The sequence below is a fragment of the Crocuta crocuta genome, unplaced genomic scaffold (assembly GCF_008692635.1).
Source record: "Crocuta crocuta isolate KB4526 unplaced genomic scaffold, BGI_CrCroc_1.0 scaffold30, whole genome shotgun sequence".
NCBI classification, from domain to species: domain Eukaryota; kingdom Metazoa; phylum Chordata; class Mammalia; order Carnivora; family Hyaenidae; genus Crocuta; species Crocuta crocuta.
The window spans coordinates 11,427,267-11,446,306 of record NW_027528345.1 but is presented as its reverse complement, the minus strand read 5'-3'; the positions used below and the strand labels follow the sequence as shown (position 1 = coordinate 11,446,306).

At 45.8% G+C, this 19,040-nt stretch overlaps 1 protein-coding gene across 1 annotated transcript in view; it reads left to right on the top strand.

Moving 5' to 3' along the window:
* Positions 1-19,040, top strand: part of POU6F1 (POU class 6 homeobox 1) — a 29,913-nt gene that overhangs the window by 1,319 nt on the left and 9,554 nt on the right. The window contains exons 2-4 of the mRNA XM_077753591.1: positions 12,328-12,421; positions 14,583-14,778; positions 18,769-18,890. Coding sequence (XP_077609717.1) covers positions 12,374-12,421; positions 14,583-14,778; positions 18,769-18,890 — 366 coding nt within the window. The 5' untranslated portion in view covers positions 12,328-12,373. The remainder of the gene's footprint in view (positions 1-12,327; positions 12,422-14,582; positions 14,779-18,768; positions 18,891-19,040) is intronic.

Here is a 19,040-nt window from a genome sequence, read left to right as displayed (position 1 = left end):
CCGCGGAGGGGAGGGGGCTGCCACCAGGTGGACCCCTTGGGGTGCTTGGACCTGGCGCCTCCCCGTTTCTGCCCCTGGAGCCCTGGTGGGGTACAGACCAGAGCGGACGTTACGTACACAGACTCGGTGGCGACCAGAAGCTTGATTTTTGCCCCGCAGGAGAACCTGGACGCCTGGGTTCCTGGCGGTTAAGGTCAACTGAGGCGGCCTGGGCGACCGGTCATAATTCTCCCCAGCCACAGTACTGGTGGGACTCAGGGTTAGGAACCCAGGCGTTGCTGGATGGGTGGGGGAATGGTGGGAGGGTCACCATCGAGCAGAGCATGAGCGCTTCATAAATATTTAATAACGATATTATTATTAATAAATAGTCATAATAATGGGCCCGTTAGGTGCTTCCTGGCCGTTCTCACCGGGCAAGGCCAAGGGAGCCCCAGAGTGTCTTCTCATCCCCACTTTAGCGTTGGGATCCCCCGCTCAGCTGTGATTGGAAGCCTGAAACCACAGAATAGCCTTGGCTGCAGGGCAGGGAGAAATAAAACACTGTCAGGAAGCCTTTCTGGGCAAACGAAAAGAAGTTCTTTGCAAAGATTTTTAGCCTCATCTGCTCTTCCCGATTCCTCGTTCCAAAAGTAGAGGTTGGTCTTCAATTGTTCTTAGACATATATCTTGGTATTTTAAGGCAGCCAACTTTGACAAGCAGGGTCTAATGAGGAATAATTCCATATATTTCCTTTTGATGGAAGTCCTGGTGTTCTCAGGGGGATATTTCTGCGACCTGGTTTTTTGTTGTTTTGCATCTGTGCGGTAGAACTTCATTCATTTTGTGTATTGGTCCAACAAAAATACGCAGTATATGCCATGTTCTGAATAATACAGACAGAACTTACCCTGTCATGGAGTTTTCATTTCTGTTTAGATGGGGGTGGTAGTTGGGTGGTGGTTAGTCCTGCGGGCACAGCAGGAACGTAGATTATAAACATGAAAGCAAAAAAATATATATATACATATATATATAAACATGAAAGCATACAAGGTAGTATCATAGAGTGGTGATGATGATGATGATGATGGTGGTGTGTGTGTGTGTGTGAGAGAGAGAGGCAGAGGGAGATGAGATCACTTCACTCTCCCCAAGATTTACTGGCTATAAAATCATAATACTATTCTTTCATATTTTTTAACACTTTGCAATTGAAAACGTTTTTATATCATGCCTTACTTCAATTGAAAATAAAAAACAATGATAGCAACAAACAGTTACATAGTGTGTGCTGTGTGCCAGGCCCTGTTCTAAATGCCTTACATCAATCTTACCAGTTTAATCCTTACAATGACCCATGAGGTGGATACCGTAATTTAGCCCTGTTTTACAGAGAAGAAAACTGAGGCTTAGAGAGATTACTTGAGGAGAAGCAGTACTCAACCTGGGTCTTCTGCCTTTAAGCCCCAAGCTCTTTCTGTGTCAAAATGTGGGTCAGTGAGCCCACAGAGGGAATGGGAGGGAAGCTGGGTCGCCATAGTAGAAAGGGGTAAGTGTGGTCAGGGTTCTCCAGAACTTATTGTTACTTCTTTTTTTTTTTTTTTAATTTTTATTTATTTATTTTTGAAAGAGAGAGAGAGAGCAAGTGGGGAAGGGGCAGAGAGAATGGGGCACAGAGGATCTGAAACGGGCTCCTCACAGACAGCAAAGAGCCTGATGTGGGGCTCGAACCCATGAACCAGGGATTCATGACCTGAGCCGAAGGCTGCTGTTTAACCGACTGAGCCACCCAGGTGCCCCTATTGCTACTTCTTTGAAATAATTTTTAAGTAGTCCTAGCACTGAAAATGGGGGCAAAAAAAAATTGAAATAGGATCTGTGTTTTGAGGGAGAAGGAAATATGAGGAAGCCAAGTGATATGACCTGATTCCTTAGTTTATGTTTTTGGCTCATAGTCATCAACCCCTATTATGTACGAAGTATTGTACTAGGCTGGGGTATGTTAATAAGTGGATGTATCTTGGAGCTTACAATCTGCTCTGGGAATTGAACTACTTTTTATTTTTCACATTTCATTTGCCCCCTCCTTACACCCTGCCTCGGATGGATCATGTTTGGGCACAAAGGAGAAGGTACAGGAGGAGAGATGAAATCTAAATGTGTCCTTATTAAGCTAGCTTTACTGTTCACCTATATGTGTCCAAGGTTATATTTCTTTTAAATTAAAAAAAAATTTTTTTTTAATGTTTTATTTCGAGGAGAGAGAGAGAGACAGCGTGAGCAGGGGAGGGTCAGAGAGAGAGGGAGTCACAGACTGAAACAGGCTCCAGGCTCTGAGCTGGCAGTCAGCACAGAGCCCGACGCGGGGCTCGAACCCACAAACCGTGAGATCATGACCTAAGCGAAAGTCGAACGCTCAACCGACTAAGCCACCCAGGCGCCCCAAAATTTTAAAAAATTTTTTAATGTTTTATTTATTTCTGAGAGAGAGAGAGAGACAGACAGTGTGAGCAGGGGAGGGTCAGAGAGAGAGGGAGACATAGAATCCAAAACAGGCTCCAGGCTCTGAGCTGGCTGTCAGCACAGAGCCGGATGCGGGGTTCGAACCCATGAACCGTGAGATCATGACCTAAGCCGAAGTCGGGCGCCCAACTGACTGAGCCACCCAGGTGCTCCTATATGTGTCTAAGATTATAAATGGTAGTTTAGAAAATGGGAATTAAACTCATTCACTACTTTCCTATCTTTTCCCCCTTTTGCTTTCTTCTGGCCCATGTATATACCTAGCTGGTCTTGGACCTACCAAGGGCTTACCAAGCCTTTTATCTCTGCTCACAGATGGGGGAAGGGGGGCAGCGCTGGAGGAGAACTGAGAGCTTCCATTTTCCAATGTGTCCTGATCCTTTGGGGCCAGAATAGGCCCCTTCCATTTCCGGAGAGGAGGGTTGGTTTTGTGTTAGGAGGATAGGGATCTGGGGCAGGTGGACCCTGACTTAAATTTTGAAACTGCCACAGACTTTCCTGTGCCCTTGGGCAAATCACCTGACCTTTCTCTACCTCCATTTCCCTGTCGATAAAACTGGGAATCATAATAAGACCACCATGCTAAGCATTTTACTGATATGATCTCATGTCACCATTATAACAACCCCATAAGGGCTTTCCATTTAATCACCATTTTAAAGATAATTGAGCTGCCAAGAGAGTAAGTCAGTTGTCCAAGGTCACACAGCTATTTCATGGCCAAGCTGGGATTTCAGTCTAGGTAGTCTATAGGTAAGCCTATACCCTTACCTCTCTTTAACCCCCAACTTTCTATCTATAAAAGTGGGAGTAATAATAATTGTTCTTAGTGTTTTATACAATAATTCCAAGGTAAGCTCTTGTATTATTTATCCCTGAGAAAACAGAGAAGTAACGTGCCCCTCTGTGGAAAGTCACACAATTGGTCAAGCTTCTGTGTGTATTTGCTCAATGGCTTGGGGGGCTGGTGTCAGAATTGAATAATAATAGTTAATATATATTGAACCCTTATGCAATTTACTACAACACTAGCCCCATTTCAAACATGGTAACTGAGGCATAGAGAGGTTAGGTCCTCATCCAAGGTCTCATGATGAAGAAATCCTTTATAATTTTTTTTCTAATTTATTTTGAGAGAGACAAAAACAGCACAGTGGGGGAGGGGCAGAGAGAGGAAGACAGAGAATCCCAACCAGGCTCCACACTGTCAGTGCAGAGCCCAATGTGGGGCTTGAACCCATGAAACCATGAGATCATGACCTGAGCTGAAACCAAGAGTCGGACACTGAACCGATTGAGCCACCCAGGTGCCCCGTCACAGTGAAGAAATCTTAAAACTGAGAGGTGAATCTGGGTTCTTAACTGCTACACTAAATTGAAATGAGATCATCTATGTAAATTTTTATAATAACTACCATTTTCTGAGCCCTTCCTATGTGCCAGGCATCGGTCTAAACTTTTTTTTTTAATTTTTTTTTAATGTTTTTATTTATTTCTAGGAGAGAGAGAGAGAGACAGCGTGAGCAGGGGAGGTCAGAGAGAGAGGGAGTCACAGACTGAAACAGGCTCCAGGCTCTGAGCTGGCAGCCGCACAGAGCCCGACGCGGGGCTCGAACCCACGAACCGCGAGATCATGACCTAAGCGAAAGTCGGACGCTTAACCGACTAAGCCACCCAGGCGCCCCCGGTCTAATCTTTTTACATGCATTAATTTATTCAGTCCTCACTATAACCCTATGAAGTAGGTGCTATTTCTCTCATTTTTTTTTCAGATGAAGAAACTGAGGCACGAAAGTTAAATCATTTGTCCTGAGGCCTACAGCTAGTAATTTTTATCAAAGTTGAGATTATGAACCCAACAGTCTATCTCCAGAGGGTGCTCCCTGTAATACTATGTGCAAAGGGCATGTGTCTCAATAAACTATAAATGATTATTATTCTTCAGCAGGTGTGAGCAGGGATATCTGTGTTCTGGGACCAGAAATGGCGAAGGGTAGGAGGACATGCAGAATATCCATCAGGTGATAATAACTCAAAAGAGGTGGCGGCCTGTCTGGAGTCTGGCGATTTAAGAAAGGGACAGATGATCCTTGTGTGCAGGAGGGTACCTACTTCACACCACATACTAAAGCTGTGTGGACCAATATGGCAGTGATAAGCGGGGGGATTCTGGACGTATTGGAAGGGAGAGCCGATGGGATTTGGTGAAGGAGTAAATGTGAGCAGGAAGGGAGCAGGCAAGGGCGATGGCAAGGATTTTGGCCTGAGCATCTGTGGGAGGATGCAGTTGCCCATTGGCTGAGATGGCAAAGGCTACGTGCAGGTGGAACAGGTTTGAGCTAGGAATCTAGAGTTTGCTTTTGAACAGGTGGAGTATGAGATGATATGAACAGTCAGTAGGCATTTGGATACATGAGGCCGAAGTTCCCAGAGGAGGGCCCGGCCAGAGATTTAGATTTGTCCTTGTGCAACGGAGTGAGCCACCTAGGGAGGAAGTGAGGAGGTGATGGCACCGTTAAGCTCAGCCCCAGTTACCAATCTGTGTGAATCTGCCAGTCTCTTGCTTCCTGTCTTTGTGGCCTTTTTGAACGGCAGCTCTGCAAGAGGTAAGTGGGGACACAACTTAAACATAAAAGTAAAAATAGTGTAGAGCTGGAGATTCTAATGCCAACAGACAACCTAACTTGAGAGAATTATGTCAAAAAAAATTTAAGTTTATTTATTTTGAGAGAGAGAGAGTGAGCGGGAGAGTGAGGCAGAGAGAGGAGGAGAGACAGAATCCCAAGCAGGCTCTGTGCTGTCAGCACAGGGCTGGACTCAAGGCTCAATCCCATGAACCATGAGATCATGACTTGAGCCGAAATCAAGAGCTGGATGCTTAACCAATTGAGCCACCCAGGCACCCTATGTCACAACAAACGTGACTTTCTTTCAAGTGAATACAGGTAAAACTGATTTCAGCTTAATCAACCATTCCTTAGAGTCCACTACACGCAGAGTACCCTCCACCCCGCCACATGACTGCATAATGAGAAGGCATTTCACACCTTGAAAACCTCAACCACATTAAGCGTTAAGGGAGGGATTAACACCACAGAAATGAAGGGGCACCTGGGTGGCTCAGTCAGTTAGACATCCGACTCTTGATTTCAGCTCAGATAATGATCTGAGGGTCATGGGATCAAGCCCCATGTCAGCCTCCCCACCAAGCGGGGAGCCTGCTTAAGATTCATGTGCACGCACACCCTGTCTCTAAAACAACAGTGACGACGACAACAGCAATGACAAAAAACACAGAAATGAGTCTGAGGTAAAAGTCTGAATCCCATACAAGAACTTCCATTTTCCTCTATATGGTGTAAGATTTTTTTTCAAGTTTATTTATTTTTGAGAGAGAGAGAGCGCGCACACTAGTGGGAGAAGGGGCAGAGGGAGAGAGAGAGAATCTTAAGCAGGCTCCATGCTCAGTGGAGGAGGGGGTGCAGGGGAGGTGGAGGGGTCCCTGATATGGGGCTCGATTCCACAATCACAAGATCATGACCTCAGCCAATATCAAGGGTCAGCTGCTCGGCACACTGAGCCACCCAGGCACCGCATCTTCATACATAAAATTTCACGTCTGAAACACACGTTGTTGTGGAACAAGGGGAAAAGGACCACACCAGATTGTATTAGCTGTCCCTTCTGTGGCTCCTCTACCGCCTCCTCTTTATCTAACATGACATTGAAACATACTACATTGTAGTTATGTAGTTTATTTCCTTGACTCCCACGTCAGACTGAAGGCTTCTTGACAAAGCTGGCAAATGTTTCCCTTCCTCGTTGTATCCCCAGCGCCCAGCACACAGTAGCCACTGGAATATTTGTTGAATAAATAAGGGATGAAACATTACAGAATTTTTCCTAGGAGGATCTCCGGCTACTCTAGGGGGTTCGGATTTGTTTGAGATTTCCTGATGCTCTTCTCTGGTGTCTTAGGATGTTGCCCTAAGCAAGCCCAAAGCAGTTGCCAGAGGAGAATGATACACAGAACCAGGGCCCCTATCTCATTCCCTCCACAGGAACTCCTTGATGGTCCTGGAGCTCTGGATTGTGAGCAAATGCTTCAGCACACACAGTTCGTCCTCTCGCCGAGGCTTTCTGTGTTTTTAGATGTTAGCACAGGAAAGCGAGGGATAAATGAACCATCTGGTAACCAGCCGTGGTGCTTTGCCAGGTTTGATTCAGGTGTTTTTCACTCCACTCACTGGAGAAAGAAGACAAAGGAGGAGGCTCTGGGTGGGCTCTGGCTCCCGTGCCAGCTTTACCCAGAGCAGCTCCGCTGTGATCTGTGTATGTAGTAGAGTGCTCTACTGCCAGGGAGATCACAGGAGTCCCTGCTCTTAAAACAGACTGCAGATTGGGGCACCTGGGTGGCTCAGTCAGTTAAGTGTCCGACTTCGGCTCAGGTCATGATCTCACGGTTCGTGGGTTTGAGCCCTGCGTTGGGCTCTGTGCTGACAGCTAGAGCTTTCTTTGGATTCTGTATCTCCCTCTCTCTCTCTCTGACCCTCCCCTGCTCATGCTGTCTCTCTCTCTCTCTCTGTCTCAAAAATAAATAAAACATGAAAAAAAAATGAGACTGCAGATCATTCTCCTCACTGGCTGTCAGGCTGTGGGCACTGCGTGGCATCATGAGCTCAAAGGAGGCCATTCAAATGTGGTATTTGCCCCAGTCATTAGGGAACTGGTCAAAAAGCAAACTAAAGATGACTGCCTCGTTGGTGAGACCAAGCCACAGCCTAAGGCTTGAAAAATGTGGAAAGTTCCTGGCAAGAGTGTGGGGCTAGGTCCAGGAGTAAGTCTGCACAGATACTGAACTGGGGGAACATCCCGGACACAGCTCAGAGTCACAATGCTGAGTGTCTACTTATCAGAGAGGTGTCTGTGTCTCATGCATATCTTTGATAGGAGCCATCTAAAGCCAAGACTAAGGGAGGTAAGTAAGCTCTAGGGTCTGAAATGAGGGAGGCCTTTGTCTCTGTTCTGCCTGCATTTCTGGTGTGCTGAAGCCTGGTTGGTGGGTTAGAGTGGGCTGTGTGTGGCCAGAGGCTCTGAGCCAGGACTGACTTTGCCCTTGACAGCAAGGGCTAGACATTGAGAAGCCAGGTCCACATAAGCTCATAGAATCTCAAGGGCAGAAGGGATATTAGAATTACCTGAGCCTTCTCTACTACTTGAATCTCCCTAATAACACAGCCACAAAGTGGACAGTTACTTAACAACTTCCCATGAGTGGCTGTGGTTGGCAGTAAGGAGCCAGGGGCCACAACAAAACTATGAGCAGGCTTTAAGCCCCTCTTGAACGGATGCTCCTTACCCCACGATGACGGGTTACCAGTGCGTCCTGCCTAAAGGCCTTTGGGATTGGAAAATTCTTTCTCCGTGAAATGTACATATCAAGCCATAATGGACCCAAATTTATCTTGCATATGTTTCCTCTCAGTTTGGTGTCTGCCTTTTATTTGAATTTGCAAATGACTTACTAATTGATTTTCTTTGTTTGCTTTTTAGTTTATTTATTTATTTTGGGAGAGAGCGCAAATCCCAAGCAGGCTCTGCATTATCAATGTAGAACCCAACTCAGGGCTCGAACCCATGAACCCTGAGACTGTGACCTAAGCTGAAGTCAAGAGTTGGACCCTTGGGGCGCCTGGGTGGCTCAGTCGGTTAAGCGTCCGACTTCGGCTCAGGTCATGATCTCACAGTTCGTGGGTTCGAGCCCCGTGTGGGGCTCTGTGCTGACGGCTAGCTCAGAGCCTGGAGCCTGCTTCTGATTCTGTGTCTCCCTCTCTCTCTGCCCCTCCCCCACTCATGCTCTGTTTCTGTCTCAAAAAAAAATGTTTTTTAGTTAAAAAAAAATATATGTGGTAAATGAATGGAAACAAGGGTCATAAAATTAGGTGACAGGCAGGCATTTTTAGAGCTATTTAGGCTTAGATGTTCACCAGGTTGGACTTTTTAAAAAAACATTTAAAATAAATTTTTTAAAAGATTTTATTTTTAAGTAATCTCTACACCCAACGTGGGACTTGGACTCACAACCCTGAGATCAAAAGTTGCATGCTTTCCCAACTATGCCAGCAGGGTGCCCCTTAAAATAAAAATTTTTACCACAGTAAAAAAACAATATATCAAAACTGACTTCCAGAATTGTCCAAATTAGTTTTTAATCATATTTTTTCACATTTCTTTAAATGTCAAATCTTCTTTGCCAAATTTATCCAAAATACTAAGTTTTCATTTTATAATTTAGTTTATATTTATATAACAGGGTGCCCTAAATTGATGGTCATCAGGGCACTATTCTCTAAGCCCTAATGATTTAGATCTTCCTTTAATTTGTGTAAGTATCCAAAAAAGTGTGTATCTTTTAATTATATTATCATTTTCAAAGATTCTAGAGAAAAAATATGAATTAAACACCTGTAAGTTCTTCATTTTTTTTAAGTTTATTTATTTTGAGAGAAAGACAGAGAGAGAGAGCACAAGCAGGGGAGGGGCAGAGAGAGAGAGAGAAAGAATCCCAAGCAGGCGCCACCACACTGCCCACTGCCCGNAAAAAAAAATGTTTTTTAGTTAAAAAAAAATATATGTGGTAAATGAATGGAAACAAGGGTCATAAAATTAGGTGACAGGCAGGCATTTTTAGAGCTATTTAGGCTTAGATGTTCACCAGGTTGGACTTTTTAAAAAAACATTTAAAATAAATTTTTTAAAAGATTTTATTTTTAAGTAATCTCTACACCCAACGTGGGACTTGGACTCACAACCCTGAGATCAAAAGTTGCATGCTTTCCCAACTATGCCAGCAGGGTGCCCCTTAAAATAAAAATTTTTACCACAGTAAAAAAACAATATATCAAAACTGACTTCCAGAATTGTCCAAATTAGTTTTTAATCATATTTTTTCACATTTCTTTAAATGTCAAATCTTCTTTGCCAAATTTATCCAAAATACTAAGTTTTCATTTTATAATTTAGTTTATATTTATATAACAGGGTGCCCTAAATTGATGGTCATCAGGGCACTATTCTCTAAGCCCTAATGATTTAGATCTTCCTTTAATTTGTGTAAGTATCCAAAAAAGTGTGTATCTTTTAATTATATTATCATTTTCAAAGATTCTAGAGAAAAAATATGAATTAAACACCTGTAAGTTCTTCATTTTTTTTAAGTTTATTTATTTTGAGAGAAAGACAGAGAGAGAGAGCACAAGCAGGGGAGGGGCAGAGAGAGAGAGAGAAAGAATCCCAAGCAGGCGCCACCACACTGCCCACTGCCCGCTGATGGGGGGCTCAAATTCACAAACCGTGAGATCATGACCTGAGCCAAAATCAAGAGTCAGAAGCTTAACCGACTGAGCCAGCCAGGTGCCCCAGTTCTTCTTCATTTCTGTTATAGTGTAACAATTGGTCATCTAACCCATGGTGGTCTATCAACTGAGCAAGGTCAAGTCTTGTTCAGATGTAGCTGACAGCACCTTGTAAAGCAACAGCTGACTACAGCTTCTCCACCTCCTTTTCAAACAACTGTACCTAACACAAATCAGTCTTTGATCTATCCATTAAGCTAGTTTAATCTCCCAAATCTTTGTTTGGGAATTCTCATTCACAAAATTGTTTTGGAGACCATTGCATGACCCAGTATCAAGTGGTTAGATTCACACACAATGATATTCTTGAAGGTATTTTCCAAATATGTATTTCCTTCAGATTTCCTATCTATGTGTTCAAAATGTTCTTGAAATTCCAGGGGCACCTGGCTGGCTCAGTCAGTAGAGTGTGTGACTCTTAATCATGGGGTCATGAGGTTATGCCCTGTGTTGGGTATAGAGATTACTAAAAAAAATAAATAAACTTAACAAAAAATGTTCCTGAGATTCCTCCTGGAGAAGATACTGGTTTCATTGAAAAGGTCTGATAGTTTTATTCATTCTCTATTTTAAGATATTTTACCATGCTGTAACAGGGATTCAATGAAGATCTTCTGTTCTTTAATCATTATCTAATTGTTATACTTACAGGGTTTTTTTTCTTTTTTTTTTAATGCTTTTATTTATTTTTGAGAGAGAAAGAGACAGAGCATGAGTAGGAGAGGAACAGAGAGAGAGGGGGGAAACACAGAATTTGAAGCAGGCTCCAGGCTCTGAGCTAGCTGTCAGCACAGAGCCTGACGTGGGGCTCGAACCCATGGACCGTGAGATCATGACCTGAGCCGAAGTCAGATGCTTAACTGACTGAGCCACCCAGGCGCCCCAGGGGGTTTTTTCTTGAACCGCTTATATGGGGAGGTGGTGGGTTGGCACACACATGTGGAGTGCTGGTCAAGTCACAGCTGAGTGTGATGTGCTTTCCATCTTGGAAATGAAATCTCGGTTTGCCTCTCTCTCAGCCATCATCAGAGAGAAAGCCCACCCCATATTATCCATTATTCCATAGCTATAAAAAGGATTAAAGTCCTGATACGTGCTACAATGTGGATAAACCTCGAAAACATTTTGCTAAGTAAAAGAAGCCAGACACAAAGGCCACTTATTGTATGAACCCATTCATATGAAATATGGAGAAGAGACAAATCCGCAGAGAAGCAGCAGACTAGCGGCTGCCAGGGGCTGGTGGGGGCAGAGAAAGGGAGTCATTGCTAATGGGTATGGGGTGCCCTTTGGGGATGACAAAAATGTTCTGGAACTAAATAGTGGTGATGGTTGCACGACATTATAGATGTGTTAAATACCACGGAGTTTTATGCTTTAAAATGGTGAATTTTATGTGATGTGGATTTTACCTCAATCAAGAAAATAACCAAACAAGGAAAACCTGTCAGCCAACCCAGGGTTGAAAGAGGACGAGGAAGGGAAAGAGGTGGAAGCGAGCACATCTCTCTGAGCTTAGGGCCCTCATCTGTACCATGGTGGTAATGACGCTCCCATCCCCCAGCTGGCACAAGTAATGAGCATGAGTAAGTGTTATATAAACACCTAGCATTATACGCACTCAACGTAAATGCTACTTGCCTTCTTTTCTGTACAAGTATCTAAACCTATTTGTCTGCTTTATACCTTTATTTCTTATGACTGTATGGTCTGTGAATCTGTTCTTCACAAGAGGTCCCCCCACTCCCTCTCGCTGCATCTGGCAGGCTGCTTCACTCACCATCTGGGCCATTGTCCTGGCGCCGGTGTTAAAGGCCAGTATGGTCCTTAGGCCACTGCCACCGAATCACTAAAGAGCTGATTCTGTGGGACCTGCCTGCTGAATCAGACTCCCAGGGGAAGCTGGGGTCTGCATCTTTAATAAGTGCTCCAGGTGGTGATCATGCACATTCAGGTTTGGGACTACTGTTTCAATTGATTCAGGTCTTTACTGTCTCTGCCAGGAAGTCTGCTCAGACTCCTCCCGGGAGAAGCCCTATGATAGCCAGAGTGCTCCTTTCCTGTGTCTGAGGTTCTGAACGTCTGGGTCAAAGTCAGCTTGGGTTCTGCTGGGTCTGCTCTCTCCCTGTAGACTGGGGAACTCCCAGGGACAGATGCCTGGCCCCCACTTTCCTCTTGTCACCCTGGGTCCTCCTGAGCGGAGGATCTCTTGGGTTGCTGTAGGAAGCAAGACACTTGAGTTTTAAGGTCCTTAGAATCCTGTTTTTCTTTACTTCTACAGATGCTTTGGAGAGTTTAGATTTTTCTCCCTTCCTTCCATTCTACTCCTGACTTTGCAAGATGGTATAGAAATTGTGTTACTATGTACATCAGCCTTTGCTTTTCTCATCCTATGTCATCCCACAGGAGCTGTGCTAGGTGTGGGCCGCCCCCCACACCACCCTAAGTGATCATGGATCCTGGAGCTGGACCAGAGTCATCCCTGACTGTCAATGAGCAGGTATGTTCTGGGGCAGGAAGAGGCGGGGGAGTGAGGGTGATGGACTCTGGGGTGTGGCCAGGAGGAACACTCCATAGAGCCTGTCAGTATCTGTTTCTTACCAAAATCTGGGCTGACTTCACCCATCCAGTGTAGTCACCAGTAGGATTTCTCAAGGACTGAGCTTGGGGATTTAAAAAAAATTTTTTTTTTAATGTTTTGTTTATTTCTGAGGGAGAGACAGCATGAGCAGGCGAGGGCCACAGAGAGAGGGAGACACAAAATCTGAAGCAGGCTCCAGGCTCTGAGTTAGCTGTCAGCACAGAACCCAATGCGGGGCTTGAACCCACGAACCATGAGATCATGACCTGAGCCAAAGTTGGATGCTTAACCAAGTGAGCCACCTAGGCGCCCCTGAGCTTGGGGATTTAAGCTGTGACCTTAGTATTTATTTGTTTGTTTGTTTATTTTATCCATTTTGAGAGAGAGAGAGAGCAGAGGTGCATGTATATGCATGCAGGAGCAGGGGAGGGGCAGAGAGAGAATCCCAAGCAGGCTCCATGCTGTCATTGCAGAGCCCAACTCGGGGCTCAGACTCACAAACCACGAGATCGTGACCTGAGCCGAAATCAAGAGGCAGACACTTAACCGACTGAGCTACCCAGGAATCCCTTAATTTAACTTTTTAAAGTCACAGCCTAGGGGCACTTGAGTGGTTTTGGCTTAGGTCATGATCTCACAGTTCATGAGTTCGAGCCCCTTATTGGGCTGTGTGCTGAGAGTGTAGAGCCTGCTTAGGATTCTCTCTCTCCCTACCCCTACCCTGTTCATGCTCTCTTTCTCTCTCAAAATAAACAAACTTAAAAAAAGTGAAATTAAAATATAAAAACTTGTATGGGATTACTGTCTGACTTAGTAGAGCATGTGGCACTTGATTACAGGGTCATGAGTTCAAGCCCCACCCTGGGGATAGAGTTTACTTAAAAAAATAAGTTAAAAATTTAAATATATGTACAAATATGTTTAAGTTTACATAAGGAAAAGATTTGAACATCAGGTAATTTACTCTATTTTTTCCTATACATATTTCATAATTTTTTGTAGTGTATATTCATTACATAATTTTTTGATAAATGCTGATATTACATAATTTTTTAAAGGAAATAGAAGATTAACATCTCTTAAAATGTAACTGGACTGAAGTCCCTCATATCAAGTTTAAACCAGAAAAGGAACTGCTTTTGGTGGTTTTTTCACTCCTACTGCCCTGACAGGTCACATTGTCACTTTTTCCAGCAATCTCTGGCTGGATTCAATTTTGAGGGCGGTGTTGTGGGAGTCCCTTCAGGTGCAGGCCAGGTGCTGGGGAGGCCTGACACGGAGATTTTGAACATACAGAATGTCCCTGATTCTTGAATGGTCCAATTCAAAGCATGCCAGTGCTGGAGGTAAAGAGCTGAGTGGTGGCTCTTTGAGCAGGGGAAGAAGACCAAGCGTTCTGAGAAGGCCCACAGGCTGCCCCCACCACTGCAACATGGAAGGTCCATTGGGTGCAAGGCTCCAAGCCTGGGAGGTGGGGCTCCAAGCCTGGGAGGTGGGGCTCCAGGCCGAGGAGGTGGGGCTCCAGGCCGCATCTAAAGTATTCCTGACCCTGGTTTCAGGAAGTTCACTGGCCTGGGAAACCTTGGCCTTTACCCCAGAGTTTTGGAATCATGAGCCTAAAAAGTTACTCAACATTGTGGAGCATTCACTTCCACCCCTTTATCTTGGAGGGAACTTCTGTAAGGTTTCAAGAGAAGTGAAGAGGGGTCTGCTTCTTGGCCCAGCCCAAGTTCTGGGTACTGCGCCAGTTAGGAGCCTTCATAACCGCAGTCCAATATCCCAGCAGCTAAGAGGATATCCTTGCAAGGCTGCGGGGATGGCCACTTACCACTCCCTGAACCGAGTCCGGAACGGGGAGCAAATAGCAATATCCCCAAGTGGTTTGGCTCTGTGGGGCTTTTTCTAGCTGTGTCAAGCCCTCCTCGTGTCATGAGGCCCCAGTTTCTTACAGAAGCTCCTTTCCTAGGATCAGGGAGCCGCAGCCTGTGGAATTGTCACAGCACTCAGCCCTCAGGTCTGCATCTCCAGGTGCCCTCTCCTCTCTCCCCCAGCCGGAATGTCCTCTGTCTTCTGGTTTCAGGTCATCGTGATGTCAGGCCATGAGACCATCCGCGTGCTGGAAGTTGGGGTGGATGCCCAGATCTCTGCTGAGGAGGAGGGCAAAGGACTGGAGGGCGTCGCTGCCGAGAGCTCCCAGAGCAGAGGCCCTGCTGGAGCCAGTGAGCCGGCCGGTGACGCCGGGCCAGACAACCCAGACTCCTCTGCAGAGGCAACTGGTACGAGGCCATTGCTCCCATCTGGCGTTGGTCCACCTGAGTCCTTTTCTCTGCCTCCTCGGAGAGCCAGCGTGAGTCCCTAGGGCCAGGGTGGCCTCAGGGTCTTGTCTTCCTGTCCACTGGACAACCTATGGCCACAGCTGTCCTTCTGCCCAGCTTCTAGGACTGCCCTGCCTTCTGTGTCCCTGGAACTTTAGTTCTGGTCATTCACTTCCGTATCTCAGCTGGGCTGGGTCAGGGTGAGGTGGGAGGAGAGCCCAGTTGAGGGGACTGAATTAACCTTAGAGAGGGCTCCGCACCCAAGCCAGAAAGGCGCAGTGCAGAAAGGACTAGACCTTCAGGACCCTGACAACCTTTCCAACCCAGTACCTTCTGTGGGTGGATCTGGGAGGTTCCAGCTGCTGGGGATAGGAGGGTATGTTACCTGCCCCGCACTAAGGGTTTAGGTTAGGTAGGACCTTGCAGAATCCCAGCTCCTTCCTCCCAGCTGGACTGGCGTGAGTCAAGCCTGGTGTTTTATAATCGTGCTGTCTACCAAAGATGACTTTTAGGCAAGAACTTGATTCTCCTGTAGGGGGAATGGATAGGGATAATCCACCCACACCGTCTCTCCTAACTACCCTGCAGTATAGGTGCATGATAGCCAGGGCTGTTCTAGAGGCTGGGACCGGTACCAGGCACGGCTCTCTGGCCACGGGGCCCCCTTTCATTGACTTTCCTCACTGACACCTTTCAGAGTAGACATCTTTTGCTGGAAACCTGGGGCCCCCTAGTTAGTCCCTGCCCCCAGAACTCCACAGTTCATCTCCCCTAGCCTTCCTCTTCCCTTCCCCAGATTGGAGATCTGGGCTGGCGGGGGTGGGCCAAGAAGAGTTGCCGAGAAGAGAGCAAATGAGAACAGACAGGCTTTAGGGAAAGAGCAACTCCTGAGTAAGAAAACTGTAAGAACTCACATCCCTCACTCTGCCTGCAAATCACTACACAGATTCATTTGGCACCCTGGTAACCTAGGTTATGTTTCCCCTTTTGAATAAAGGAATGGCAAGAGGCCTGACCGTTTTCCCCTAGCCTGGAAATGCTCTGCTCCACGTCAAGGCCAGGGTGGGGCATCACATGCTTCAGCAGGGCAGTGCCCTAGAGAGCCGCCAGCAAAGACAAGGATTCTACACCTGGCAGCTCTTCTCACTCCTTTCCATGGTGGGATGGGGCCCCTTTTCAGAAATTTCAGGAGTTTTCCCAGGTTTGCCCACAGGGTCCCCAGCTTCCCTTTTTACTCTTTCAACCATCTTCCATATCTCATTTCATCTGGTGCCTTAATTCTGTTTCTTGTCCAAACCTGCTCTCGGAAATGGATCCTAAATCAACTATCCACACCTTAGCATGAACGGTTACGGTAGTGTGCATCTTCTTCCAGAGGTTTGTACATTTAAGCCTCTTCATGAAAGTCCTGTTCTCTGTAAAGGAATTTTAGTGATTGTCAGGAAAGTAAGGGAGGTATTTTGATGGTACCTCCCAAGAAGCCGCCATCTTAGAGTGTGGCCTTGATGGAACCTTTCTAGATATGCAATCCTGAGAAGAGTTTCCTCTTGGGGACCTGGATGGCTCAGTCAGTTAAGTGTCCGACTTCGGCTCAGGTCATCATCTCACTGGATGTGAGTTTGAGCCCCACATCAGGCTCTGTGCTCACAGCTCAGAGCCTGGAGGCTGCTTTGGATTCTGCATCTCCCTCTCTCTCTCTCTGTCTTTCAAAAATGAATAAACATTAAAAAATTGAAAAAGAAAAGAAGGTTCCTCTTAAAACTACGTAATGGGAAACTTTTTCAGGATGAAAAAATCTAGTGATTTATATCACTCTAAACTATTACCCAGTCCTTGTCCCTGTGTGTATTTTTATAAAGTTGTGGCCACCAAGGGTAGACTGTAGTAGGTCAGTTATCACCATATTATTCATATGCCCATTTCCTTTATTGACATCGATTTCACACACCTGATTCTGCTTTTGACTACTGTCAAACTGTCTGGTTTTTTACTGCCATAACCAGTGATGTTTTGAGTGTCTTTGTACTGGTCCTTTGAAATGTTTTCTCTTTGAGGTATAATCCACTCAAACTCTTTTTTAAAAAATTATTTTTTTTGAGAGAGTGGGGAAGGGGCAGAGAGAGAGAGAGAGAGAGAGAGAAGGCCAGGTAGGCTCCATGCTATCAGTGCAGAGCCGGCTGCGGGGCTCAAACCCACATAATGTGAGATCATGACCTGAACCAAAATCAAGAGTCAGATGCTTAACTGACTGAGCCACCCAGGTGCCCCTCAAATTCCTTTCAAAAAGAAATCAATTATGTGCATAAGAGGAAGCCATCACATGGAAAAATACAAAATTTATCAATGAGAGGATTAGTAATTGGCTACAAGGTACCACTTGCCTGTTAAGCCAGAAAAATAAATAAACAGTGATAAAACCTACACTGGGTGGCAGTGTGGAGAAACAGGCACTTTATTGAAGGTTCTGTGAATGGGTTCTCTGAAAAGCAGTCTAGCAAGAAGTGATAAAAGCCCTAAATATAGGCAAACCCTTGGACCCTTTGTCCTACTTTGGAAATAAATCCTAATAAAATGAGCATTCTGTTTCTTTAGATGGTAAGCTTTTCTCATTCATGTTTTTCCCACTTTCCTTTTTTTTATATTTCATAACATTTTGTCAAGCAAAAGATTTTTAAAATTTTTATGAGTTCAGAGTATCCTGATACTGAGATTTTTTTCAGTAGCTAGAACTCTATTTCCCTTCCATGGTGGAGACAAACCCACCATTTTGTTTTCTTTTTGTATTTTACAAGACTTTTGTTGTTGCCTGTTTTCTCTTTGATTCCTTAAACAACTGGATTTTTTTTTTTCATTATAGACTGTGAACATTATAGTCCTGAGTTAGGTTACTGCCTTTCCAGATGAAAATGTGGGTTGGGAATGCAGGGTTGGAAGGCTGTCTAATTCAGTGATTCCTCCTCTGGTTGCATGATGTGTCACAAGTGGGCTTAAAAGGAAAAAGAGGGAGAGGAGAGGTTACTGACCTCCACTCCTGGACATCTGATTCGGTAGGCTTAGATTAGGGCCTGGAAATCTACGCCCAGCCATTATTAAGAGGCCACCAATCTGGTCTAACATCCACTACCCAATATGTAGATTTCTTTTCAAGTTGTACTGTGTAGTAAAAAATAACCCCTCTCCTCATTGTTGTGTGGCTTTGAAGATGTTTCTTGGTGGCGTTCTCCAATACTGGACTAAAGGTGGCAAGAGGAAGCCATCAGCTGGGTGAAAAACTCCCTTCAACAGGAAGGAAGTTCCTTTAGAAGCTCAGTGAAGCTTCTCAGCCGGACTTCAGACCTCAGGAGCTGGCAGAGAAGAGCTACCTGGCCTGGAATGCTCCTGTGTTCTGGACAGTGGCAAAGGCCTGTCCCGTTTTCAGGGGCTGTCGCTTCAAGGACCTCACCCTACAGGGATCCTCGCCCCTTCCCCGAGCCAGCACCTACATCCAAAAAGTCGCCTGCAGGCGGCGTGAACAATGATTCAATTGCTGGATGGGCCAAGGGAAGTTGCTCCCATCAATTCTAGCTTCTTCCCACCTGACACACGTTCATTCACTTCGGGCCCCTTTACTGATTATGCAGTAGGTCACCATGTCCCATGGAGCCAGGAAATGGGCGACTTGATAGGCAACTGTGCATAGCCCTGCATTTTCCTCAACTAGATGTGTGAAGAGAGGGTAGCCAACCTTCAGGTGAGGCATGGGGGCCCTCCAGCCTTCCGTTCTCACTACCGGTAGCATTTGGGAAGCTGCCTCTGGGTCAGGGAAGGCCGGTGATTAGCCTTGGGTTATGCAAAAATACAAGGTAGGGCTGAGAGTTTAGCACTTCAAGTTACAACAAGATGTTCTACTCCGGTGACCCCTCCACTCACACCGGGCTCACTCCTTGTCCTTTCTCTCAATGCCACGTGAAGTGAAGTCTCTCCCGGGGATCCCTCCGAGCCCTGCCCCTGCTGGTGCCACCTTCAGCCAGGCCCCAAGCCAGCCTCAGGCATCGCAGACCCTGACGCCACTGGCTGTACAAGCTGCCCCCCAGGTAAGGGCCACCCCGGGAGCTGCCCTGGGCAGGAGCAAAGCATGGGACAGCCAATGTGGGGTGGCCACGGGAGCTGGGGGTTCCTTGGCGCACAACACGGAAGGGGCTGTGGCTTGAAGGAGGAAATCCCTTCCTGGACACCCCTGACCT